We start from the raw sequence: 26,006 nt of genomic DNA on the forward strand, positions 1-26,006 counted from the left end.
TTTAAAAAAAAAGTTTAAATCAGTGGTTCCCAACCAGTGGTCCATGGACCACAGGTGGTCCGTAAGAAACAGAAAAGTGGTCTGTGGGCATCTTGCACAGAAAACGTGAGTAGACACAGCATGGCTGTTGAGGAAGGGGCCCTGCAGGCATAACCCCACCCCCCACCCCCACACAGACCCTTCTACTCCTGTTGGCCTTCCTCTTCTCCTTCGTCCAAAATAAAGAAATGACTCCTGTTAGCCCACTCACAGTCCCCTTCTTTCAACCTAGCCACCCCCTCCTGTCGCCTGGGTTTTCAAATGAGGATCGGGTAGCAGCAGCTTCCTCAAGCCCGGGCAAAGAAGGAAGGATCCAATGCCTCCCTTCTCACCCCCTCCCTTTGCCCAGTGCTGGACCCTTCCTCCCTTACCTGCTCTTGAGGAGGCTGCTGCCAGAGTCCCATTTGCAGTCTCCTCGTTGCAACTCCACCCCCTGCCACCTGAGCCTGCAAGGAAAAAAGGCTCCAACATTGGCCAAAGGGAAGAGGCAAGAATGGCTATATTGGATCCTTCCTTCCTTGTCTGGACTTGAAGCTGCTGCTGCCAGAGCCTCAGTTTCAGGCCTAGGCAGCAGGGAGATGGGCTGCAAGGAGGAGATTGCAAACAGGGCTCTGGCAGCAACCTCCTGATCAGCAGGTAAGGAAGGAAGGGTCCAACGCTGGGCAAAGGAAGAAAGCAGGAATGGTGGTGTCAGACTCTTCATTCCTTTCCTGCTTTTGACGCAAGGTAGGAAGCCCTGTTCGCAGGCTGGACTGCAAGGAGGAGGAGACAGCCGAATTCACAGGTCACTGAAAGCAAAGGGACAGGAGAAGCTTCACCATTGGCTCCTTGTGAGGAGGGAAGGGAAAGGAAGGAAGCACATGGGCAATCTCGCCCTTTGGCTGGCCCAACGGGAGAGAGTGCCCTTTGTGTGCAGGTGGTAGGGAGAGGGGTTGGTTAATCTCAATATGCCACGATGTATCTGCTTTTGCCTCAGTGGTCCATGGTCTCTTAAAGTTTGGGAACCACTAGTTGAAATCCTTCAAACTGATTAAAAACCAATTCATAGTGAAAACTACAGCACCATCTGACTTGTTCAAGAAAGAAAAGAAAAGGGAACCTGCTCCTCCGAGAGGTCTCCAAATTGAAAAGGACTTGAAGGTGGGAAGAAAACATGGCAGCTACTGCGGGTAATTGTTGGAAAATACTCCATTTGGATACGTCCAAATGTATTGGGAGTGCGACCTCCCAATACATTTGGGCCATCTGGGAAAGACTTATGTCTTAGGGGCCTGCTTACTTCACGTTCTCAATGGGTTGTTTGAAGAGCGATTCCACTGCAGGAGGGTCAGCAATGCAGAGCAGGCACTTGAGGGCCTGGCTCCGGTGAGCAAAGCTCAGCTGATTTAACCCAATAGGCTGAAAGAAGAGGAAGAGAGAGAAACTTGTATTATTTCAAAAGAAACAAATTCAAGATGGCTTCATTTCCCCCCACTGTTCCTGGTAACATTTAACAGGGGCAGCCCTTGGCATCTTCTTAGAGGCGCTGCTCTTTCAAAGGCAGTTGCTCATTGAAACAAGGGCCAACCAACCTAGAGAAAACCCCTTCTTTAGACTGCAAGTCCCAGAATCCCTTGTTTGGTTATTTCTGAGTGATCCTACAGTGCCAGTTAGCATTCTGCATTAGACAGATGTGCCCACTAGGACCAAAAAGGCAATGTTGTGGCTCTTGAAGAGGGTTCAGAACCACCAGCAGGTTTGAGAAAGTCACTCTCCAATTTCTGATTGATTCAAACCACAATGCCTCTAAAACCTGGTTTCTGGTTCTATCATCTGCTTTGGTTGGGATTATCTAAACTTCTGTTCACAGCAATCTTCCCAATATTTTGTGTCAGCCAATGAAACCTTGCTTCAGATTGCTGATCCTAGCCCCAGATTGTCTGGCACACTCTTCAGAGAGAAATAATAATAATAATAATAATAATAACAACAACAACAACAATAATTCATTTTTAACCCGCTCTCTCTCCCCAAGGGGACACAGGGTGGCTTCCAACGTAAAAAAATGGCAAACATTCAATATTAGTACAAAACATAATAGACAATTTACAGACCATTAAACGTAGATCAATCTAAAATACCATATAAAACATATAATATAAAATATATCATAAAAGATAAAATTACATAGTTTACATATCAAAATATAGGTCACCATAACTTAAAATTATTTGTTTAAATTATTTAAATAATAAAATTTGTTTAAAATTATTAAAATAGAATTGGTGGTAGTCTACTTTCCTTCCTCTCTGTAAGCTAGTTCACACAAATGCGTTTTCAGTTGTTTTTTTAAAAAGAAAGTAGTGATGGGGCCATTCTAATTTCTTTAGAAAGGGAGTTCCAGAGGGATGGGGTGACCACGTAGAAGGCCCTCTCTCTCATTCCCACCAACCATGCTTGAGATGGGGTGGGACTGAGAACAGGGCCCCCTCCGTTGATCACAGTGTTCGAGCAGGTCTATACAAGGGAATGTGATTTGTCAAATAGTCTGGGCCCGAACCTTTTAGGGCTTTATAGGTAATGACCACTACTTTGTATTTAGCCCAGAAACAGACCGGCAGCCAGTGGAGCTGCCATAACATGGGAGTTGTCCACTCCCTGTACGGTGCTCCAGTTAGCAATCTGGCTGCCGATCTCTACACTAGTTGAAGCTTCCGAACTATCCTCAAGGGCAGCCCTACGTAGAGATAGTTGAAGTAGTCCAAGCGGGATGTAACTGAAATGTGGACAACCATGGCTAGGTCTGGCATCTCAAGGCACATGCACAGCTGGTGTACAAGTTTAAATAGTGCAAAGGCACTCCTGGCCACCACTGACACATGAGGTTCCAGGGTCAGCGATGAATCCAGGATCACCCCAAGATTACAAACCTGTGTCTTTAGGGGGAGTGCGACCCCGTCCAGCACATGCTGTAATCCCACACCCTGATCCGCATTCCAACTGACCAGGAGTACCTCTGTCTTGTCTGGATTTAATTTCAACTTGTTAGCCCTCATCCAGTCCATTACTGATGACAGGCACCAGTTCAGGGGCAGGACAGCATCCTTGGCTTTTGGTGGAAAGAAGTAATAAAGTTGGGTGTAATATGCATAAATCTGACACCAAACTCCAAAGCTCCGGGTGATCTCTCCCGGTTTTATATAGATATTTAAAAGCATGGGGGACAAAACCAAACCCTGAGGGACCCCACAGGCCACCGGCCAGGGAGCCGAACAGAAGTCCCCCAGCACAACCATCTGGGACTGGTTCTCCAGGAAGGACTACAGTCACTGCAGAACAGTGCCCCGAAGCCCCATCCCAGAGAAACAGCCCCGAAGGATACCATGGTTGAGGGTATTGAAAGCCGCTGAGAGCTCCAGAAGAACCAGCAAAGACACACTCCCCCCGTCTAGCTCTCTTCGTAGATCAACCACCAAGGTGACCAATGCCATCTCAGTTCCTTAGCCAGGCCTGAAACCAGATTGAAATGGATCCAGATAATTGATTTCATCCAAGAAATTTTGGAGCTGAGAGATCACTATCTTCTCTAGAACCAGGAAGGAGAGATTTTATATTGGCCTAAAGTCGCTCAATTAAGTGGGATCCAGTGCTGGTTTCTTGGATAAAGGTCTTGCTACTGCCTCCTTGAAGCTATTAGTATTATGCCTTGAGTGAAGAAGGCAGAAACTCATTGGCATCCTGTTCTGTCTGCATTCTGTAAACAAGGCGAAGCCACTGTGAATGGATACAGACACTTACTGATATTTCCGACACGGCCCAACTGTAAAGGATCCTTAAGCGGCTGTCTTCTGGGTGCGCTTGAAGGAGATATATGACCCTGTGAAAACACAAGCTTTGATGCAAGTGCTGGCCCTTCCTTGTGGGCCCATGATCTGTAACCAGATTTGGCAACAATGGAGACAATGCTGTGCAAACAAACAAGAATAGCCATGTGCTGAAACTGCAAACCTTACCTCTTCAAATCTTCATCTTCTTGGACATTTTCAAAGGCCCCTGACGTTTTCTTTATTAAAGAAAAAAGAAAAAAAAGGAAATGGGAAGTTTTAAAGGAGGGTGCTGGGATGAGGCCACAGAGGGACAGGCCAGACAAACGCACTTTTATCTATTTTTCTGTATCTATCTATATTATATCTGTCCATCTACTATATCTACATATTACATATTATTACATTATATTATGTATATTATATTACCAGTATATATATATATTCAGATATTAGATAGATAGATATAATAAAAGAGAAAATATTTTGTATGTATGCATCTATCTATCTAACGATCTGTCTATGTTTGTATGTATATTCCAAGATGGTGCTCACAATTGAAAAGTACTCTGAAACCAATTGACAATTGATTTGGATCAATCTTGGTAGACAGACCCACCACAACCAACTTTAAATACCAGTGGGGCTTGGGGGGGGGGGGGGTCGACCCAGAACAATGGGAGATGTAGTTCACTTGGCATCCAGAGAGCACTGTGACTCCCACCAATGGTGGATCTGGACCAGACATGGCACACATACCCATCATGACCCAACTTTAAATGCTGACAGGCTTGGGGGGGAGCGGTAACCTAGGATGATGGGGGTTACAGTCCACCCACATCCAAAGACCTATGTGTATCCTGCATCTGGGGAGCCATGTGTATTTCTAATGGAACCATTCATTAAATCCAAAACCAAACAATGACTACTTATAATAATAGCCATACACATTGTCTAACCCAGGCATCGCCGGGTATCTAAGCTAGTTTAAAAATCAAAGGATCACAGAGCTAAAGAGAAGGATGACCTATTCAAGTACTTCAGGGTTGGCAAAATGTGGCCCGGTATAAAGTGTTGGAGTGCAATTCCCATCACCCCTAGACAGCACAGACCATAGTGAGGAATGCTAGGAGATGTAGTCCAATTACCTCGGGAGGGCCAGACAGCAATGCGGTCGGACAAATTTATCAGTAGCTACCAGTTGTTACCACTAGACAAAACAATATCCCTCTTGGAAGGGCATACTTACATCTGTTGGGAGCTCACTTGGACACAGCCACTTCTCTAGCAGCACATTCCATATTTTTGTTATATCCAGGTCATTGATTTTGGCTATTTCTGTAGCTGCAGCATGGATATCTATACAGAAACAGAGATGGGACCTTTAAGAAATCGGAGAACATCTTTCCATCTCCCCCCTGTAGATTTGCAGGCCCCGGAGATACCTCCCTGCCTCTGAACTCTTGCCAAAACATGGGGAATTGTGTTTCTGGAAGAAGGACTTGCCTCCGCCGCCCCACCACCACCCTCCATGATTTGGTTTGAAAATGAGTCCTTGGGCCCTCCCAGGTGTTGAGTAATTTCAGAAAGGAAAAAGGCATATCAAAATGTAACTCAGCAACAATAGCCAGCAGCAGTTTAAACAGATTGGAAGAATCTTGAGTGCAGCAGTAGAGCGAATGAGCACCAGCAATTACAGAAGCAAAGTCAAGCCTTAAAAGTTACAAACAGTTTTGTTGAAAGAACTGGATTTCTATACAGGAAAGTAAGGGCCTAGCTATGTAACTATCTAGTTGGAGACATCTTGTCTCTCTCCATGCTCACACGAAAAGAACAAAATGGAGGACTCAGGGGCTTGCCATGTGCTCAGGTATTTTGAATAAAAAGAGGTATGTCCCTGAGAAGTATCAGTCTAACAAACAGGAAGAGGGAGGCAGACTCAGAGGGCAATGAGGGAAGGACTTTCCCCATCCAACTCACTCATCTACCTTATTTCCTTGATGAGGACTATAAACATGCAGGATGGGGTTGAGTTCCAACACCAGGGGCCCTTGCACACCAGGCAAGCCCAGTGCTAAGGAGACCGGTGAGCTAACCTGGGTAGTCCCTGCCCATTGGATCCTGAAAGCTTTCAAGAATGCTGCTGTGCTGATACAGCAACACAATGAGCTTGCCCGGTGTCCCCAGGAGTTTCCGGTGCTCTTCCGAGTTCAGCTTGTGGATCATAAGTACAGCCTCTGTGGCCGACTGCTGGTGGTGCGCTTGCAGCTTCTTCAGAGATTCTTCAACCTTCTCACGCAATTCATCCTGGATCAGAAAACAGAGAGGAGATATTTAATAATAATAATAATAATAATAATAATAATAATAATAATAATGTTATTTCTTGCCCTCCTCTCCTCATGGCCAGTTGTAGAATGATGAAAACACATAAACATTGTAAAAATACCACAAATACACAGTAGCACCAAAAAGGCTGTGGTCCAGAAGCAAATGGAAATGAGAACAACCAACCAACAGGACTGGTTTGCCAGTAAAAGCTATATGCAAAAGCGAGTTTCTCACTCGCACTTAATGCTCATAGGATTCCAGAGAATATTCAAGGTTTTGAACCTTCCTTGCCAAAGAATGTTGATGCCTCACCAAACTACAAATCCCAAGCTTGTATAACACGGAGCCATGGCCATGAAATTAGAGGTGACATCTCTCAAATAAGTGCTCTAGGAGCTCCTGAAGTAGCTTCCCCTTTGACTTTGGCTATGCACAAAGATGAGCGTATGAAACAAATCTAATGCCCACCCTAATATATCCAACAAAGGTAAGCATTAGATTTATTTATTTGATTGCCATATTTATATCCCGTCCTTCTCAATCACGTAGAGCAATGGACATAGAGGCACAATTAGATGCCATACATTTCATACAATACATATGCAGCAAATAAAAAATATATACATTAAAACAGCTGCTAAAAACATATCAACATTAAAATTATTTAAATGACATAATCCCATATTGTAGTTCAGGCCGTTCCAGTTATCATTGAACCATTCCATGTTCACATATTGCACTATTCCAGTGTTTTTCAACCTTCCTAATGCTGCATCCCCTTAATACAGTTCCTCATGTTGTGGTGACCCCCAACCATAAAATTACTGTTGTTGCTACTTCATAACTGTAATTTTGCTACTTTTATGAATTGTGATGTAAATATCTGATATGCAGGATGCGTTTTCAGCCACTGGACCAAATTTGGCACAAATACTCAATATGCCCACATGTGAACACTTGTGGAGTTTGGGGGAAACAGACTTCACATTTGGGAGTTGTAGTTGCTGGGATTTATAGTTCACCTACAATCAAAGAACATTCTAAGTCCCACCAATGATAGAATTGGGCCAAACTTCCCACACAGAACCCCCATGACCAATAGAAAATTCTGTGTTTTCTGATGTTCTTTGGCAACCCCTCTGACACCCCCTCACAACCCTCCCCAGGGGTCCCGATACCCAGGTTGAGAAACACTGCACTAATCTTTTATCAAAACGCTTAGTCCTACATCCAAGTTTTCAGTTTTTTCCTAAAGGTCAGGAAGGAGGGGGCTAATCTGATGTCACTTGGGTGGGAGTTCCACAGCCGAGGGGCCACCACTGAGAAGGCCCTGTCTGTTGTCCCCACCAACTGTACCTGCAAAGGAGGTGGGACCGAGAGCAGCCCCCCCCCCCCGGTAGATATTAGCGCCCAGGATGTTTCATGGGGAGATACGTAAGCTGAGCCAGAACCGTTTAGGGTTTTATAGGCTAAAGCCAACACTTTGAGTTATGCTTGGTAGCAGACTGGCAGCCAGTGGAGCTGGCGTAACAGAAAGGTTGCATGCTCCCTGTAGCCTGCTCTGGTGAGCAATCTGGCTGCCGCCCATTGGACCACTTGAAACTTCCAAACAGTCTTCAAAGGCAACCCCACGTAGAGCACGTTGCAGTAGTCTATTCAAAATCTAACAAGAGCATGGACCACCATGCGAATGCTCCCCACCCAACATTGGCTGTAACCCTATATCCTGTTTTGCCTTCCGACTGACCAGGAGTAACCTCTGTCTTGTTTGGATTCAATTTCAATTTGTTCGCCCTCATCCAGACCATCACAGCTGCCAACCACCGCTTCAGGACCTGAACCGCCTCCTTAGCAGCAGGTGGAAAGGAGTGGTAGAGGTGGACATCATCTGCATAGAGATGACATAGAACTCCAAAACTCCGGATGATCTCTCTCAGCGGCTTCATGTAGATTTTGAACAGCATGGGGGATAGTATTGAACAAAGGCTGCGGGGCCAAGCAGATGTCCTCCAACAACACCTTCTGGGAACGACCCTCCAGGAAGGACCAGAGCTGCTGCATAATAGTACCTCCGAGTCCCATGCCTGAGAGGCATCGCAGAAGGATACTGTGGTCTATGGTATCAAAGGCCGCTGAGAGGTTCAAGAGAAGCAACAGGGACACACTCCCCCTGTCCAGTTGCCTGTGTAGATCATTCACTAAGGCAGCCAAGGCTGTTTCAGTTTCATGGTCCAGCCTAAAGCCAGACTGCACCAGTTCCAGATAATCAGTTTACTGCAAGAACACTTGGAGTTGCGCGGCCACCACATGTTCCATGACTTTGCCCAACAAGGGAAGATTGGAAACTGGCCAAAAGTTGTTCAATTGGGTGGGGTTCAGTGATGGCTTTTTCAACAGCAGTTTTATAACAGTTTCTTTTCAGCTGGCTGGAATCTTGCCTTCCTGTAAGGAGGCATTAACCACCACCTTCAGCCACTCTGCTAAACCCCCTCTGGCTTCCTTTACCAGTCAGGATGGGCAGGGGTCCAGGATGCATGTGATTGGCCTCGCTTTTCCAAGTATCTTGTCCACATCCTCCAGCTTCACAAACTGACCACTCGAAACAGCTTCGCTGGACAATTCCTTGCAGACACAATCTTGCCTACAAAGAGACATTTTTTGCGGCTTCTATTGCTGCAGCTTACCCCCTTAGATAGGCACACAGCCGTGTTTCGTCTGACTCGTTGCACCCTGAACACCACATGTGCTCTAGTTTCCTCTTCACACACTTAATTGCTGCCAGCTCCTTGCTGAAGCAAGGAGCTGGTTTAGCTCTGCTGTTCAAGAAGGGACATTCCAGTGCAACCATGTCTATTGCCCTAGTCATCTCCCTGTTTCAGAGTGACCAGAGCATCAACAGGATGACCTACCGAGGTGGCGGAAAATTCACCAAGAGCCATCAGGAATCCATCCAGATCCATATGTCTCCTGGGGCAGACCGTTCTAGTTGGTCCTCCGCCCCTGCAGAGGTTGAGGGGCAGTAAGCCTAAACCAGATCAGGTGATGGTCGGTCCATGGCAAGAGAGCAACGGTCAGCTCCTCCACACTGCCACCCTCCTCCCATCCCTGGCAGAAAATCAAGTGTAGTGTGTGCCCAGCTCTGTGGGTAGGACCAGATACTAGTTGGGACAGCCCCATGGTTGCCATGAAGTCCTGAGCCGCTCCCAGCAGGGTGGAAGTCCCCCAGGCACTATGAACTGTTGGGACTCCACCCCAGCTAGCTCTGGCAGGAAGACTTTAGTGCAGCAGAGTGGTCGGTAGACTAGCAGAATCCCTATTCTGTCCCGGTCACCGACTCTCAGGTGGACACACTCAAATGTGATAGACTGCTGGATGAGGCACCTGGTCAGGGAGATGGAATCCCTATAGACCACTGCTACCTCGCCTCCGCGCCCTCTGGATCTTGGCTGGTGCTGCATGGAGTATCCTGGTGGGCAGAGCTGGGAGAGATTAAGCCCCATCCAACCAGGTCTCCATTATGCACGCCAGATCTGCAAGCTCATCCAGAATTAGATCCTGAATGATAGCTGATTTTCAGAGAGACCATAGAATCATAGAATCAAAGAGTTGGAAGAGACCTCATGGGCCATCCAGTCCAACCCCCTGCCAAGAAGCAGGAATATTGCATTCAAATCACCCCTGACAGATGGCCATCCAGCATCTGTTTAAAAGCTTCCAAAAAAGGAGCCTCCACCACACTCCGGGGCAGAGAGTTCCACTGCTGAACGGCTCTCACAGTCAGGAAGTTCTTCCTCATGTTCATATGGAATCTCCTTTCTTGTAGTTTGAAGCCATTGTTTCACGTCCTAGTCTCCAGGGAAGCAGAAAACAAGCTTGCTCCCTCCTCCCTGTGGCTTCCTCTCACATATTTATACATGGCTATCATATCTCCTCTCAGCCTTCTCTTCTTCAGGCTAAACATGCCCAGCTCCTTAAGCCGCTCCTCATACGGCTTGTTCTCCAGACCCTTGATCATTTTAGTCGCCCTCCTCTGGACACATTTCAGCTTGTCAATATCTCTCTTGAATTGTTGTGCCCAGAATTGGACACAATATTCCAGGTGTGGTCTAACCAAAGCGGAATAGATGGGTAGCATTACTTCCCTACATCTAGACACTATGCTCCTATTGATGCAGGCCAAAATCCCATTGGCTTTTTTTGCCACCACATCACATTGTTGGCTCATGTTTAACTTGTTGTCCACGAGGACTCCAAGATCTTTTTCACACATACTGCTCTCGAGCCAGGCATTGTCCCCCATTCTGTACCTTTGCATTTCGTTTTTCCTGCCAAAGTGGAGTATCTTGCATTTGTCACTGTTGAACTTCATTTTGTTAGTTTTGGACCATCTCTAATCTGTCAAGTTCGTTTTGAATCCTGCTCCTGTCCTCTGGAGTATTGGCAATCCCTCCCAATTTGGTGTCGTCTGCAAACTTGATGATCATGCCTTCTAACCCTTCATCTAAGTCATTAATAAATATGACTTGGTCTTTACGCCTGCCCCAGCCTGTTCAGGAAATCCCACTCAAGAACTTCCTTTGTTCAACCGTATTCCGTCCCTTTTTCAGTTAGCGGGACGAACACTGGACACTTAGCAGGCTGTAATGTGGAATGTAAATCTGGGTGGGGGATTCCAGTCATCATTAGTAAAGGGTCAAATGGCAGCGGTCCTAGGTCAAGCGCCAGAGCAAGGTTGAGTCATTTGTAAACTCGCTCCCCTGCCAACCTGCGTTCCATCCCCAGACATACGGCCGAGAAGGTGCTATCTTTGTCCTCCCCCGTCCCTGCTACTAATCAATGCTAGGTCTGTTGTTAACAAAACTGCTACCCTCTACGACTTCATTCTTGACCAAGCAGTGGACCTGGTTTGCATTACAGAGACCTGGATCCGTGAGGGAGATAACATCCCCTCACATGAACTGACACCTCCAGGTTTCCAGATATTTCAACAGCCTTGGAGTGCGGAACGGGGTGGAGGGGTTGCATTACTCCTCCGTGATTATTTTACCATCAAAATTGTTCCAACTCCGAAGATAGCTGGCATCGAATGTCTCGGTGCGGTCTTGGCCAGTAGGGAATCCTTAGCCATTCTTGTAGTTTACCGTGCCCCGGGGTTGCCGGGTGAGAGTCTGCTTAAGCTATTAGATCTTGTTGCGGACTGGGCCCTGAGGTTCCCCAGACTTATTGTCCTGGGTGACTTCAATGTACATGCCCAGGCTCCATCATCCTCATCAGTAACTAAGGACCTAGTACTAACCTTGGAAACTTTGGGGCTCTCATTAATCAAGACTCGCCCCACTCATCGGGCGGGTCATACTTTAGACCTGATTTTCTATATTGGAGTACGGACATCTTAATCGGCGGTAATTGATGTCCCCTGGTCTGACCACGCTGCCCTGAAGGCCAGGATTGAGACTCCATCCCCTCCTTCCCAAACCGTCAAACCAATCCTTGCCCGCTCTAGAAGACTCATGGAACCTCCTTCTGCGCCTGGAGCCTGGAGCAACGTCAATACCAGACAATTTCACCCTATGTCTGGAAGCTCTGTCGAACCGGCTACGTGCTAGCAGACTGAAGGTGAACCCAGCGAAGACTGAGATTCTCTGGCATGGCTGCCCGGCAGGTCTGACTCATCAGTCCCCACCTTCGATGGTGCCGCCCTATCTCCATCGACCACTGTTAAGAGTTTAGGTGTCGTCCTGGATTCGCAGCTGACAATGGAAGCTCAGGTCGCTGCTGCCAGCAAACAGATCTTTTTCCATCTACGACAAGCGAGGCAACTGGCACCCTATCTATCTGACGAGGCTCTGGCAACTGTCATCCATGCCACGGTCACGTCTAGGCTGGACTATTGCAACGCCCTGTATGTTGGCCTTCCGATGTCTACGACCCGAAAGCTTCGTATCGTTCAGAACGTGGCAGCCAGGTTACTCACAAGAACACCCATGAAATGCCATATAACACCAGTGCTGCAACATTTACATTGGCTTCCAACTGAGTACCATGGCCTGTATAAGATGCTAGTTCTGACCTTTAAAATTCTTTACGGCCAGGGTCCGTCGTACCTTAGGGACCGCCTCTCCTTCTCCCGTCGTCAGAGGTTGCAACGACCAGCCCAACCAAACTTACTCTATATACCGGGTCCTAGAGAAGTGCACTTGGAAAGGACCAGACGCAGGGCTTTTTCTATTTCTGCCCCTGCCTTGTGGAATTTCTTGCTGCCCTACATGAGAGCCATGCGTGACTTAGGACCTTTTACTCAAACACTTAAGACCTGGCTTTTTACTAGAGCATTCGATCCTTGTTAATTTTTAATTTTTGTATGTGTGTATTTTATCTTTTACAATTTAGCTGTAAATCGCCTACAGCATTCTCGGATGGAGGGCGATTAATAAGTAATTAAATGATGATGATGATGTTGAACAGGACCAGGCCCAGGACAGAACCCTGTGGCACTCCACTTGTCACTTCTTTCCAGGATGAAGAGGAAGCATTGGTGAGCACCCTCTGGGTTCGTCCATTTAACCAATTACAGATCCACCTCACTGTAGTTTTGCCTAGCCCACATTGGACTAGTTTGTTTGCCAGAATGTCATGGGGGACCTTGTCGAAGGCCTTACTAAAATCCAGGTACGCTACATCCACGGCATTCCCCACATCTACCCAGCTTGTAACTCTATCGAAAAAAGAGATCAGATTATTCTGGCATGACTTGTTTTTGATAAATCCATGTTGACTACTAGCGATGACCGCATTTGTTTCTAAGTGTTTGCAGACCACTTCCTTAACAATCTTTTCCAGAATCTTGCCTGGTTTCGACGTGAGGCTGACCGGACAGTAATTGTTTGGGTCATCCTTTTTTCCCTTCTTGAAGATTGGGACCACATTGGCCCTCCTCCAATCTGCTGGAACTTCTCCCGTTCTCCAAGAACTCTCAAAGATGATTGTCAATGGTTCCGAAATGACTTCCGCTAGTTCCTTCAGTACTCTTGGGTGTAGTTGATCTGGCCCTGGGGACTTGAACTCATTTAGAGCGGCCAGGTATTCCTGGACGACTTGTTTCCCAATTTGGGGTTGGATGTCCTCTAATCCCTCATCCACTCCATCTTGCTGGGTACTCAGTTTTACCATGTCAGGAGACCATTTGCTCTCTCTCGATCCCTAGGCCAAATTGGTTATTTGGGTCTCCAAACAACCCAATATTTAAAGGATACTTTTAATATTTATCATTGCAGAAGATCGGACCCGAGAATCTCCGGATACCTAAGCTATTTTATTTCTATAGCAATGACAGCCTCACTGTCATGCTTGACCTCTCCCATACAAATAAGCAAGAAGGAAGTATATCTATTCTCTGTCCCTAATGAATTTCTGAATAATTCTTTATCATTCAACCTGCTTATTTGTCGTTCTACCCTAACCTAACGCTGTTACCTACTCTGTTATGTCATGTTGTATTGTGTTTTTTTGTATGTGTTGGCACTGAATTGTTGCCATTGTAAGCCGCCCTGAGTCCCCCCTTGGGGGTTGAGAAGGACGGGGTACAATTGTTTGAAATAAATAAATAAATACCCCTTCATCTTCATAACCCCACACCCAGATTCTGTTTTTTGGATCCACTGGAATGGAAAATCCCATGTCATTTAAAACTTTATCATAACCTTTGCAGAGAACAGTGATGCAAGAGTCCATACCGTTAGCGTCGTGGATGTCAGCCATTGTCCAGACAAACTGATGCAGTACTCCCAGGCCTGGACTTTCATAGGCCCTGGAAACAGAGAAGAAAAGGCATGGCCAACAGCATGACACAGACAACCAATTTCTTAGACCCAGATTAAAACAGATTTAAAGGAGAGAATAATCTCTGATGAACTTCATACCTGGAGGAAGTTCTTCGGCCATTTTGTAGGCAATCCCTGTGGCCCATTTGGGGTTTGTTATAAAGTGCAAATACGACGTAATGGTCTGCATCATTTTAGCAGTTTCCTTGTCAACCACTATCCAACAGTCACTCCTTGTTGCGTCCAAGATCTTGGGCTTCAGCTTTTGTTGGAACAAATGATTGGCTGCTAACATGTAGAGGGTATTCAAAGAGACCTTGGGAGAAAGAAAAAGGCAACAGACTCAATGAAGACTTTCTGCTGCTTCAACTTCTGTGCACGACTGAGATCAAACTGCTCTTTGTTCAGCCCTTCCCTCTTTCAGGACTCTCCATGCCAACAAGGGTTTCATCCGAGTGGGAGAATACTAGGACTCTGATAAGATTTCAAGACAAGCAAAAGATCAAGTTCTGATAAAGTTAAGTCAGAATCAAAAGCTGGTGCATCCTTACCTTCATGAGTTTGGACATCAGAAGTAGTTTGGGGAATGAGTCCTCACTTAGCTCTGCAGCTATAATCAAAGAGAAGCCCAGAATGAATTATTGAAAGAGTATGAAAACGGGCTACTTGCGAATTCCTAGATGCCGTTGGATTTTGACTCCCAGAGTTTGTAATAACTGGCCGTGCAAGTAATATATACACATAATAAAATGAATGTGTGTGTGTGTGGCTGGGGTGTCCACTTACACAGACAAGCTCCTGCCTTCACAAACAGCTATAGCTTCCACCAGGGCCGTAGCCAGAAAAAAAATTCGGGAGGGGTTGAAATTTTCGGGGGGGGGGGGGGCTTGAATATTTCGCAGGGGGGGTTGAAACCTGCCTCCTAGCTCACGCTGAAGGAAAGAGCACAGCAGGGGGCAGAGCAGCCTTGAATAGCCTGCAGCTCCGCCCTTGTCAACCACCTCCAACAAGTCTGGCCTCCTTAATGAGAGCATTCAACACCCCCCCCCCCCCAACTTGGTTGCTTCAATACTGTTCTGTCACGCGCTGGGCCTGTAAATAATTGTCTTTAGAACAGGATGTGCAACCTTTGCCCAGCGGGAAGCCAGGGGGCCTAAAGAGAAGTTCTCACAGGTTTCCACCACAAACAGTCTTTAGATGGCTTGAGAAGTACAACAAAGTCTTTTATTAATGAACAATCAAACACAAACTTCTCTTGTCTTCAGTAAAGTTAAACAAATGATTCCAAGCTTTTAGGCAACTGGTGAATTCCTAATCTTGCCCACGAAGGACAGGCAACTGTCTTCAATAACTTCTTCTTTAAAGGAAAATCCCCGTTTTAACTTCTCCCAGGCTGACTGTAATCTAACCCTTACTGATGTGGGCTCCGCTACCGGGTCGAACTGCATCTCGAACGCCGAGTGGACCTACCAGCAAGGCAGTAGATGTTCTCCAGCTGGAGTTCTTTGGTCTTTAGGGCTGTTTTCCTGGAAATTCTTTGGAAACTCTTAAGACCTTTCTCCCCCGGGTTGACGCTTTTGTACAGGAGAAACTTGCACACATTCTATACATAAGCTTACCTTGTTGAGACTAACTAAAAATGGTTCACCTCCCTTCCCAATTGCCCTGAGCAAGGGGCGGGACCAAAACTTAACAATGATGGACAGGTGACTTGCCTATGACTGCAACCAAAGAAGCCACCTATCTGCAGAGTCCCTGAAACCTAGGACTGCAAGCAAACATTTAATACAAAACAAATAAAGTTGGAGCTCCTGGTACAGCTGTACCAGAACAACTACATCGGCTATTGCTGCAAGTAATGACAGTGTGAATAAATTGCTAATATTTGCTTGAGATCGTGCTTGCAGTTCTGGAGGAACTCTTGATTTTTTGCATCTCATAGACTTAGCATGGGGATTTGGTTAACCAGTTAAAATTCATGAGTAAACCAGGTTTTTTAAAAAAAATCTGAAACATTTGGGGGGGGGGTTGAACCCCTAACCCCCCCCCCTCGCTACGGGCCTGGCTTCCACTACTCAGAAGACACCAATGGCGCTCCCTCTAATGACATTGCGGGTTATAGTGAGCGCCATGAACATGTCCAAGAGCCCTGCCAATGTTCTCCACAAATACGACACTGCTCACCACCCACATGAAGGTTTCCATACAGGGACAATTCCATTCTACGTTTTATGTGTTTCCTCCACCACAGACATTCCAGTGTTTCTGACTCTCCCCATTGGTGTGGAATTTGCATGACCTCACCCACTGCCTCTCCCTTAACCCTCTCCTATTCTTTTCTGTGCCACACAGCAAACAGAGGAATTGATAAGCAACTGAACTTACTAAAGAGGTTTGGGGAGAATTCACCTTTATTTATAGGACTTGTAGGTCCTGGGATGCATAGTTCACCTGCAAACTAAGAGAACTCTGAACTCCACCAACGATGGACCTGGAACTAACTTGGCACACAGAACGCCCATGATCAACAAAAAATACTGGAGGTCTTTGGAGAGATTTAGAGGAGTTGTAGTTCACCTACATCAGGGTGCACTATGAACCCAAACAAGGATTCGTATGGACCAAACTTAGTGTGCATACCCGATATACCCAAATTTGAATACTAGTAGGTTTTGAGGGGAATTGGCCTGGGCATTTTGGAGTTGTAGGTACTGGGATTTATAGTTCACCTGCAATCCATGAGCACTCTGAACTCCACCAAAGACAGAATTGGACCAAACTTGGCACAAAGATGTCCAAACTAGTCACATGATCAGCAAAAAAATCTGAAGGCCTTTGGGGAAAATTCACCTCGATTTGGTAGAGTTGTAGTTCACCTACATCCAGAGAGCACTGTGAACCCAAACACTCATGGATCTAGATCAAACTATGCAAGCATACCTGATATGCTGAAATTTCATTACTGGAGGGGTTGGGGGGGACGGGACACACTGACTTTCCTTTCTGGGAGTTGTAGTTCACCCACCACCAGAGAAACTGTGACCTCCACTGATGATGGACCTGGACCAAACTTGGCACACAGAACTCCCATGACTAACTCAACCTACTGGAGGGGTTTCAGGGGAGTGACTCACCATAGTGGGAGCTGTAGATTACCCTACAGCCAGAGAGCACACTGAACCCCACCAATGATGCAGAGCGAACTTGCCCAATATACCAAACTTCAAATACTGATGGAGTTTTTCAGGGTTAACCTGGCATGTCGTGAGTTGTAGTTCACCCACAATCTTATTCATTTTGTACATTTTTTAAAAAAAATGACTTTTTCAAATAACCTAGGGAACACCGGGTATCCAAGCTAGTAAATAATAATAATAATAATAATAATAATAATAATAATAATAATGCTGGTGGAATCTTCAAAGTCAAGGGTCATCTTGACCAAGACAGGTGTTACCCATCCTATTCACTTGCCAGCTTCAAGACAAAGATTTAAAAAGTTGCCTTTGCACACTCACTAATGATTTTGAAGAAATTGTTTGATGCTCCAAAGAAGATCAGATGGAAGGGAAGCCGGGTCTGAGCAGTTGGCGAGAGAGAGATACCCTGTCCTAAGAGATACTCGTGTTCCAGAGCTCCAGGAACGGACGTTCTTTTGTATGATTTCAGGTGTTTTAGGAGCATCAGCGCTTGGGCCTAGAGGAACCGACAAGGAAAAAAAACCAACACTCATTTCCTCCACTCAACCTCCAAGCCGGTTTTAAAAAGGAAGTCAACTTGTAGCTGAACACTTTCATGAAGCATGGATATAAATAGTGTCGTCAAAGTTGCTGGATGAAGTTACATGCAGTAATGTCTGTCAAATGCATATTTTTGAAAAGAAAGATATGGACAAGCAGTTTGGGAAGTATGTATGATTTGGAAATACTCTCCCAAAATAGTACATGAGCCATCTGGGTGTTTCTAGCATTTCTCTAGAGCATGTATGTTGCATGGGCCGGGCTTTAGCACAGCAGGTTAACCACCAGGTGCAGTAAATCTTGCCAATCGAAAGGCTGACAGTTCAAAGCCCAGGTTGGCGTGAGCTTCTGGCCTTTAGCCCAGCTTTTGCCTACCTAGCAGTTCGAAAGGAAAATGTGAGTAGATAAATAGACGATTCAATCAAGGAGGAAGTTTACGAATTATAAGTTGCTTACCTGTAACTGTAGTTTCCTGAGTAGTCACCTGTGAATTCGTACATTTGATATCTCTGTGCCTGCGCAGTACAACTTACGGAACCTTCTAGAAAGTAAAAGAACACTTTAGCCCTCAGCTAGGCACGCCCATTTCCCCCCCCCCCCGAGTATATATAGCCCATGGGTGGGACTAGCCGACAGTTCTCTTCCGCTGCAAAGCAGCTGGAAGGCGTGGCATGATACTCGAGGGGAGGACAGGCGGGCATGTACGAATTCACAGGTGACTAACTACAGGTAAGCAACTTATAATTTCCTGTCATAGTCACTGTGAATCGTACATTTGATAGATTAGCGAGCTATAAGGATCGGCTGGCGGGATCATGCCACCGCCGAAGAAAGCACCGCTCTTCCAAACTCCATATCCCTATCAGAAACTGCATCCACTTTATAATGTGACACAAATGTCAACGGGGATGTCCAAATAGCCGCCCGGCAGATGGCATCGAGCGACACTCCCTTTAGGAAGGCCGTCGACGTAGCCATTGACCTAGTAGAATGGCCTCTAATCTGTGATGGTAATTCCTTGCCTACCAGGCGATAACATAAACAAATAACAGAAACTATCCAAGAAAACCTCTGAGACGAAACAGGAAGGCCCAAAGTATCTCTTCGATACTTAATGAACAATCTGGGGGTTTTCCTGACCGATGCCGTCCTCTCTACATAGAAGGCGAGAGCCCTGCGCACATCCAATAAGTGTAAGGAACGTTCAGCAGATGTGGAAGGGTTCTGAAAGAAACCAGGTAACACTAGTTCCTGTGACATATGGAACTGAGAAGAGGCTTTAGGCAAGAAGGCTAAATCGGTTCGTAAAACTGCCCTATCCCTATGAAACTTAAGATAGGGAGGATCCACTCGTAGGGCGCAGAGCTCGCTGGAGAGCCTGGCTGCCGTTATCGCCACCAAAAAGGCAGTTTTCCATGACAAAAAGGAAAGATCAATCCTGGCTAAAGGTTCAAAGGGAGGTTTAGAGAGACAGGATAACACCAATTCTAAACTCCACGCCGGGGCGATAGGGGCCACTGAAGGTCTAGTATTAGCAAAACCCCTTAAAGACATTTTAACTAATGGATCGGTAAAACAAGACGGCAACCCAGACTTCCTTCTAAACCATGAAATGGCGGCTAAATAGCACTTAAGTGAAGAATATGATAACCCCTTCTCCGATAAAGATACTAAAAAGTCCAAAACAACAGGAGTAGGAACAGTAACTGGATCCAATCCCTTAAGACGAGCGAATGAGCTGAACTTCGACCATTTGTAAAGGTAAGAGCGTCTCGTCGAAGGTCTGTGTGCAGCTTCAATAATCTCTAACACAGGAGAGGACAGAGTGTCAAATGGGACTAGCGAAGTGGGTTGATTCTCCACACCGTCAGTCTCAGCTTGTGCACTTCCGGATACAGAACCCAATCCCCCTGTGACGTTAGAAGATCTACTCTGTCCGGAAGTCAAACGAACACCCCCTTCGCCATCAATTGTAGTGGGGAAAAGCATGGCTGTCGCGGCCACCAAGGTGTTATCAAAATGCACCGTGCGCCCTCTCTTTGGATTTTGGCCACCACCCTCAGGAGTAGAGGGAAGGGTGGAAAGGCGTACGAGGGGTGGATCGACCAGTCTTGTAAGAAGGCGTCCTCCAGGCAGCCTATCTCGGCCGAGGCTCGAGCCCGAGCACAAAACAGGGCGCACTTCGTATTGGCCCGGGTCGCGAACAGATCCACCTCCGGAGTGCCCCATGCCCGAAAAAGTCGTAGAGTCTCCCACTGGTTGAGCGACCATTCGTGGTGTGTCAACGGACTCCTGCTGAGGAAGTCTGCCAGCAGGTTCTGTTCCCCCGGGAGATGCGTCACCAGATGTATGCCCCGGTCCAAGCACCAGTCCCAAATTTGAATGGTCAGGTTCAGCAGGGGGAGGGAATGAGTGCCTCCCTGCTTGTTGAGATAGTACATCACCGTGGTGTTGTCGGTGAGTACGTGTACTATTTGTCCTCTTACGACCCTTTCGAATGACATGAGAGCCCTTTGCACTGCGAGTAACTCCAACAGATTTATGTGAAAGGTGTTTTCTTCTCCTACCCAAACGCCTTGGGTGATGAGACCCTGTGTGTGAGCCCCCCAGCCCAGAAGAGAAGAATCTGTAGTAATCATTCGAGTAGGAAGGGGCAGGTGAAAAGGCAGTCCCGCCCCCACCCATCGTGCATCCTGCCAGCACTGGAGGGATCGGCGAACATCTGCAGGTAGTATGAGCCGGACAGAAGGGTTGTCCATAATAGGGCTGAATGTTGAAACAAACCACGACTGGAGGGGCCGCATGCGTAGTCTGGCATATGGTGTTACGGCCATCGTGGACGCCATGTGTCCCAGTAGAACCTGCACCTGCTTGGCTGTCACAAAGGGGGAGGCCATGGTCTGCAGTACCAGCTCTCTCAGGTTGGCAAGTCGGTCTGCTGGGAGGAAGGCTCTCTGAGCGACAGAATCCAGCAGCGTACCGATGAAGGGGATCCTCTGAGAAGGGGACAGGGACGACTTGTCGAGGTTCACCACGAGCCCGAGAGACTGGAGAAGGGACAGAACAAAAGATATTTGGGTTTGAAGATGGTCCCGCGACATCGAAACGATCAACCAATCGTCAATGTAAGGGTATACCGTCACCCCTCTTGTGCGTAGATGGGCTGCCACTACGGACATACACTTGGTGAACACCCGGGGGGCTGTGGACAACCCAAAAGGAAGGACGTTGAAACAGTATGCCTTGCTACCCACCATGAAGGCAAGGAACCTACGGTGGTGATGGGCAATTGATAAATGGAAATATGCATCTTTTAGGTCAATAGTGGCAAACCACACGCCCTTAGACAACAATGGTAGAATGGAAGAGAGGGTGACCATCCTAAATTTCTTTGGCCGGATATATTTATTAAGGTGTCGGAGATCGAGGAAGGGGCGTAGACCGCCCCCCGCGTTTAGTAACCAGAAAGTAACGAGAAAAGAAACAATAAGGAAACATGGAAGGATCCAACGGGGATATTGCCCCTTTATTCAATAACATCTCAACTTCATCCAGCAAGGGCCCCGACGGTAACATGCGTCGGACATGGCCCACCCTTGGCAGATCACAGAACTCAATCACATATTCCTGGGCAACAATTGAAAGTACCCATCTATCGGTGGTAATACTGGACCAAGCCAGGTAGAACCAGGAAAGCCTGTCTCCGAATTGAGGAGAAATCACAGGAGCACAATTTTGAACAACAGGAATTGAAACAGCTGCAACAGGCAGCGACACTTCACACGTTTTGTGAGTCAAACCAGTGGTAAGTGCGTCAAAGACGCTTCTTTGCCTCCCCCCCCCCCCCGGGTTTTGGACTTGTTCCCAAAAGCCTGGTTAGTAAGGGCTCCTTCACCCCCCTTGGAATCTGGAGGAGTTATTGTTTCTATTTCTAAAGGAGCCTCCATAAGAATTGCCGTAATTTCTACGGAAGCCAGAGGAGGGGAGGTTCCATCTTTGGCGTTGTTGAGGGTACGGCTGCCACGCGTAGCCAAATTTACCCGCTGCCTGCCTCACGTCCTGCTTTTGCTTTAGCCTTTCATCTGTCTGTGGGTTAAAGAGACCCTCCTCATGAAAGGGAAGGTCCTCTGCAAGGGCTTTTCCTTCCTCAGACAAGTTGGAGGCACGCAGAAACGCGTGCCTCCTAATGGAGGTTGCGGTGGAGAATAAATTGCCAGAGGTCTTGGCCAAATGTTTGGCAAAATCTTTCTGCATTTTAGATAGGGCCAATGCCTCTGCCTGCAGTGCCCTAGGGAACAGTTGTTGGTCAGGTGGTAACATATCGATGTATGGCAGGATCTTTCCCCAGAGGAAGGTCTGGTGTCCACTAGCATAGGTGGCATAATGGGCCATCCTAGTGAATATGCCTGCAGCAAAATGGGCCTTTTTCCCAAAGGTGTCAATTTTCTTTCCCTCTCTATTGGGGGGGCAGTTAGTGAATTTTTGGGGCGTTTGGTCTTCGCCACCTCTGCCACCACAGTGTTTGGCTTGGGTGGCGCCGCAACCCACTTTACCGTTGACACATCAATCTTATATAGCAGATCCAGGCGACGCGGGATCGCAGGGACCAAGGAGGGGGACATATCGGACACCTTTGCTAGCTTTAAAAGGTACGGCAGCACAGGTAAAGGAGAGGCGTGGGTTATGACCTGTTCCTCTGAAGGGAACATGGGGTCCTCCACGTGCTCGGGGGGTTTTGGGGCGGGAATATCTAATGCCTTAATAATTCTGTCAATTAAAGCTGCGAATTTATTTACATCAGCAGGGTGCATGAATGTGGTGTTCTCGCCCTCTCCCTGTTGGGTAGCATCAGGGAGTTCCTGATCAGAGTCAGAACTCTCTACCCCAGCAGCGTCCTGTACAGAAACCCCAGGCAAAAGACCCCTCGACTGTCCCGTGGGGGTAGAGTCACCTTGTAATTGTATTTGAGAAGTAGCCAGAGTGGGGGGGTTGTCCCCTGGTAGGTTGTTTTGAATGCAGGCAGTCTGATTCATCGAAGGCTGAGCCGAGGTCAGCACAGAAGTAGAGTTACCTGGGTTCATAACGGTAAAGGTCAGCACAAAAGGAGGGCCACACACAGATGCCCTTTCTGAGGTATTCTGAGAAGATGTGGAAGGCCTGTCACTCAAGGTTTGGGGGCAGGTCGCAGGAGTAGTCAGGGTCCCTGTCGTTGCTATCGCTGGGAAGGCAGGCACAGGCATGGTTGGAAGCGGGTCCTGCACAAACAGCATCTGGCCCGAGGGGCCCATCTGCCAGAAGCCTGGGCAAGGAGGGGGAGCCATAAGCCTACGGTGTCGCCGGGAAGATCTTGCTGTCCTGGAGCGTCTGCTCCGTCCGGAGGTCGAAGAGGAGGAGGAGGAAGACGAGGAAGAAGAGGAGGAGGATCGGGTGCGTCCCAACGCCGCCCAGCGTCGGCGGCAATGCAATCTTCCACTCCTTCGGGAGGGGGATCTCGAGCGCTTCGGTCTCCTGCTGCGCCGGCTCTGAGGGCGCTGCGGCCAGGGCTGGGCCGGCGAGGCCAGTACCAAGACAGGAGGAGCTCTATCGGTAGCGGGCACTCCTCCCTCGCGGCAGTCCCCATCTTCTTGCGGCGCGCGGCCGGCAGCGCCAACTTTCGCATTCCTCCCCCCCGATGGGGGCGGGGCGGCGGAGGCTTCCTCAGATGAGAGGATCAGCATCGGGGGTGCATTGGCATGGCGGCCGAGCTCGCCGCGACTGGAAGCCTTGGAGATTCCCGAACCCTTTGCAGGGGTGAGGGAGAGAAGAGAGGCAGCGCCGCAGTGGGCGACATCAGGCAGGCCGGCCCCAAAGCGAGCTCGCGGGCAGAGGAGTCGAAGTCGAGGGCGCTGCCAGCGATATATCAGCTGCCTGCAGGGGCAGCATCGCCTCGGCCTGGATGCTTGGGGCCGCCATAGGCGCATCGGCGCGATGGACCTCAAGAGCTCTTCCCGCTCTTTCCTCAGGAGTTTTCTTTTGAACAGAGGCTTGGCGGCCATCTTGTGCCCCACAATTTTTAGACTTTTTGGCCTTCTTTTTGGCTGGGTCGATGGAGGAGGCCGAAAGAGGTAAGTTTGGGCGTTCGGCGGCTTGCCCCGGGGCGGGAGGCGGCAGGAGGGCCCTCTCATAAAGCGCCGCCCGGAGCCTGGAGACCCTATTTTTTCTCGTCTGCGGTGTAAATGACAGGCATATAGCGCAGGCTTGGGTCAGATGGGCCTCCCCAGGCAGGTGAGGCAAAGAGAGTGCCCGTCTGTATCCGGGAGGATGTTTGGGCACTTGGAGCACTTCTTGAATGAAGTGGTAGCCATAATCGAGGGCGTGGGAGAAGAGTGGTCGAATTCAGTCCAAAGTCAAAATACCTCAAAGTCAGTCCAAACCAGATCGAAGCAAGAGGGCTTAGCAGAGAATTGTCAGGTACACAGTCCAAAAGTCGAAAACCAAGCAATCAAATGGATGATAGAAACACAAAGCACAGAAGATTCTCCAGTTGTCTCACATGCGAGCGGAAAAAGAGAACTGTCGGCTAGTCCCACCCATGGGCTATTTATACTCGGGGGGAAAATGGGCGGGCCTAGCTGAGGGCTAAAGTGTTCTTTTGCTTTCTATTTTTTTTTATTAAATATTTATTGATTTTAAGTATACATACGAATACACAATACAAAATACAGAATGCGAAATAGTAAAAACAACATCGTGAATATGGCTGGACTACGGTACATGAGGAAAGGGGGGGATAGGGAAGGAAGTGGGGGGGGGGGAGGGGGGGAGCGACGAAGCCGAAGGGCAAGGGAGAGGTCTGATCGGGGAAGGGGAGACAAAAACAGACAAAACTATGTACCCAGATCCCGCCTTGCAAGTGGGGATGGGCAAAAGTGACTTCCATTTGGTTTCCAGACGAAGAATCCTCGACTAATCTTTGGGGATTTCTTGAAGGGTCCCCTTTCGAACCTCTGCGTCTAACTGTATAGAAACGTCTTGCTATCTGAGTCTCTTCTATTTCGGTCTTAGTCTTTGTGTAATTCCAATTTCATTTTTTCATAATCATCAAAACAAGCCCAGTCCGTCTGTCTAACAGCTCTCCCAGAGCTGCGTCTTAACAGGTAAGTCAGTTTATCCATGTCTCGTATTTCCGCCAGTTTACCAAGCCATTCTGTGGTTTCCGGAACACTATCCTTCTTCCAATGCCTTGCTAGGGTTATGCGTGCTGCTGTTGATATATACATCCATAATATATCCTCATTGCTATTAAGTTTGAAATCGTCATCAGTCAGCCCTAGCAGGAAGTATTCTGGCTTTCTAGGAAATTTTGCCCTGAAAATTAATTGGGCTTGTTCTTGTACCTCTTGCCAGAACTTTTTCACCACTGCACATGTCCACCACATGTGGAAATAAGTGCCTGGGTGTGCTTTGCATTTCCAACAGGAGTTATTAAGGTTTTTATACATCTGGCTCAATTTGTACGGTGTTAGGTACCATCGATGGAATGTCTTCAACCAGTTCTCTTTTAATGCCGTCGAGTACGTGTATTTTAATTTTTTCCGCCATAGGGTCTGCCATTCTTGGATCTTTATTGGGCGCCCGATGTTCTGGGCCCAGCGGATCATGCAGGTTTTAATTTCCTCCGTCTCTGTCTCCCAACTCAACAGTTGGTTGTAAAGCCTGGTGATAATTTTTTTTTCCGTTTTTAAAACTATGTCCCACATGGAATCTTTTTCTTCAAACCCCTCCCTGCCATCCTGTTTTAGTGATTCCCGTAGCTGAAAATATTGCAACCATGTTAGTTTTTTGTATATCCGGGTCAGTTCTTCTTGGGGTTTCAGCATCCATGAGTTATTTTCTTTATTTTTCACCAGTATGTTTTTATAAATAGGCCACTGTTGCCAACCTAGGAGGCGTCTGTGTGTTGCCTCTGTCGGGGAGAGCCAGAGAGGGGTTTTAGAATAGAAGTGTCTTCTGTATTTAATCCAGACTTTAAGTAAGGTAGATCTGACAAAGTGGTTGTTGAAACCTCTCTCCAATTTAGATCTATCGTACCAAAGGTACGCGTGCCAGCCTACTCTTAAATTGAATCCCTCTAGTGTTAGAGTTTTTTCATTCCTGAGGGTAGCCCATTCCTTTACCCAACAAAGGGCACAGGCTTCGGCATAGATTTTCAAGCTCGGGAGTCCGAAGCCTCCTCTTTCTGTCTTATCGATCATAGTTTGGTGTTTCATTCTGGGCTTCTTCCCTTTCCAAAT

The 26,006-nt window shown here is 47.4% G+C and overlaps 1 protein-coding gene across 3 annotated transcripts in view; it reads right to left on the reverse strand.

The window, feature by feature from the left end:
• KNTC1 (kinetochore associated 1) overlaps positions 1 to 26,006 on the reverse strand; it is a 165,157-nt gene that overhangs the window by 8,502 nt on the left and 130,649 nt on the right. For all 3 annotated transcript variants that reach the window (XM_067473103.1, XM_060786016.2, XM_067473104.1), the window contains 9 exons: positions 17,512 to 17,689; positions 14,545 to 14,603; positions 14,093 to 14,309; positions 13,907 to 13,980; positions 5,939 to 6,149; positions 5,092 to 5,201; positions 4,032 to 4,081; positions 3,817 to 3,895; positions 1,319 to 1,437 (listed from right to left, as the gene is read on the reverse strand). In XM_067473103.1, the coding sequence (XP_067329204.1) occupies positions 1,319 to 1,437; positions 3,817 to 3,895; positions 4,032 to 4,081; positions 5,092 to 5,201; positions 5,939 to 6,149; positions 13,907 to 13,980; positions 14,093 to 14,309; positions 14,545 to 14,603; positions 17,512 to 17,689 (1,097 nt within the window). The remainder of the gene's footprint in view (positions 1 to 1,318; positions 1,438 to 3,816; positions 3,896 to 4,031; positions 4,082 to 5,091; positions 5,202 to 5,938; positions 6,150 to 13,906; positions 13,981 to 14,092; positions 14,310 to 14,544; positions 14,604 to 17,511; positions 17,690 to 26,006) is intronic.

Source organism: Anolis sagrei, chromosome X (genome assembly GCF_037176765.1).
Source record: "Anolis sagrei isolate rAnoSag1 chromosome X, rAnoSag1.mat, whole genome shotgun sequence".
In the NCBI taxonomy this organism is placed as follows: domain Eukaryota; kingdom Metazoa; phylum Chordata; class Lepidosauria; order Squamata; family Dactyloidae; genus Anolis; species Anolis sagrei.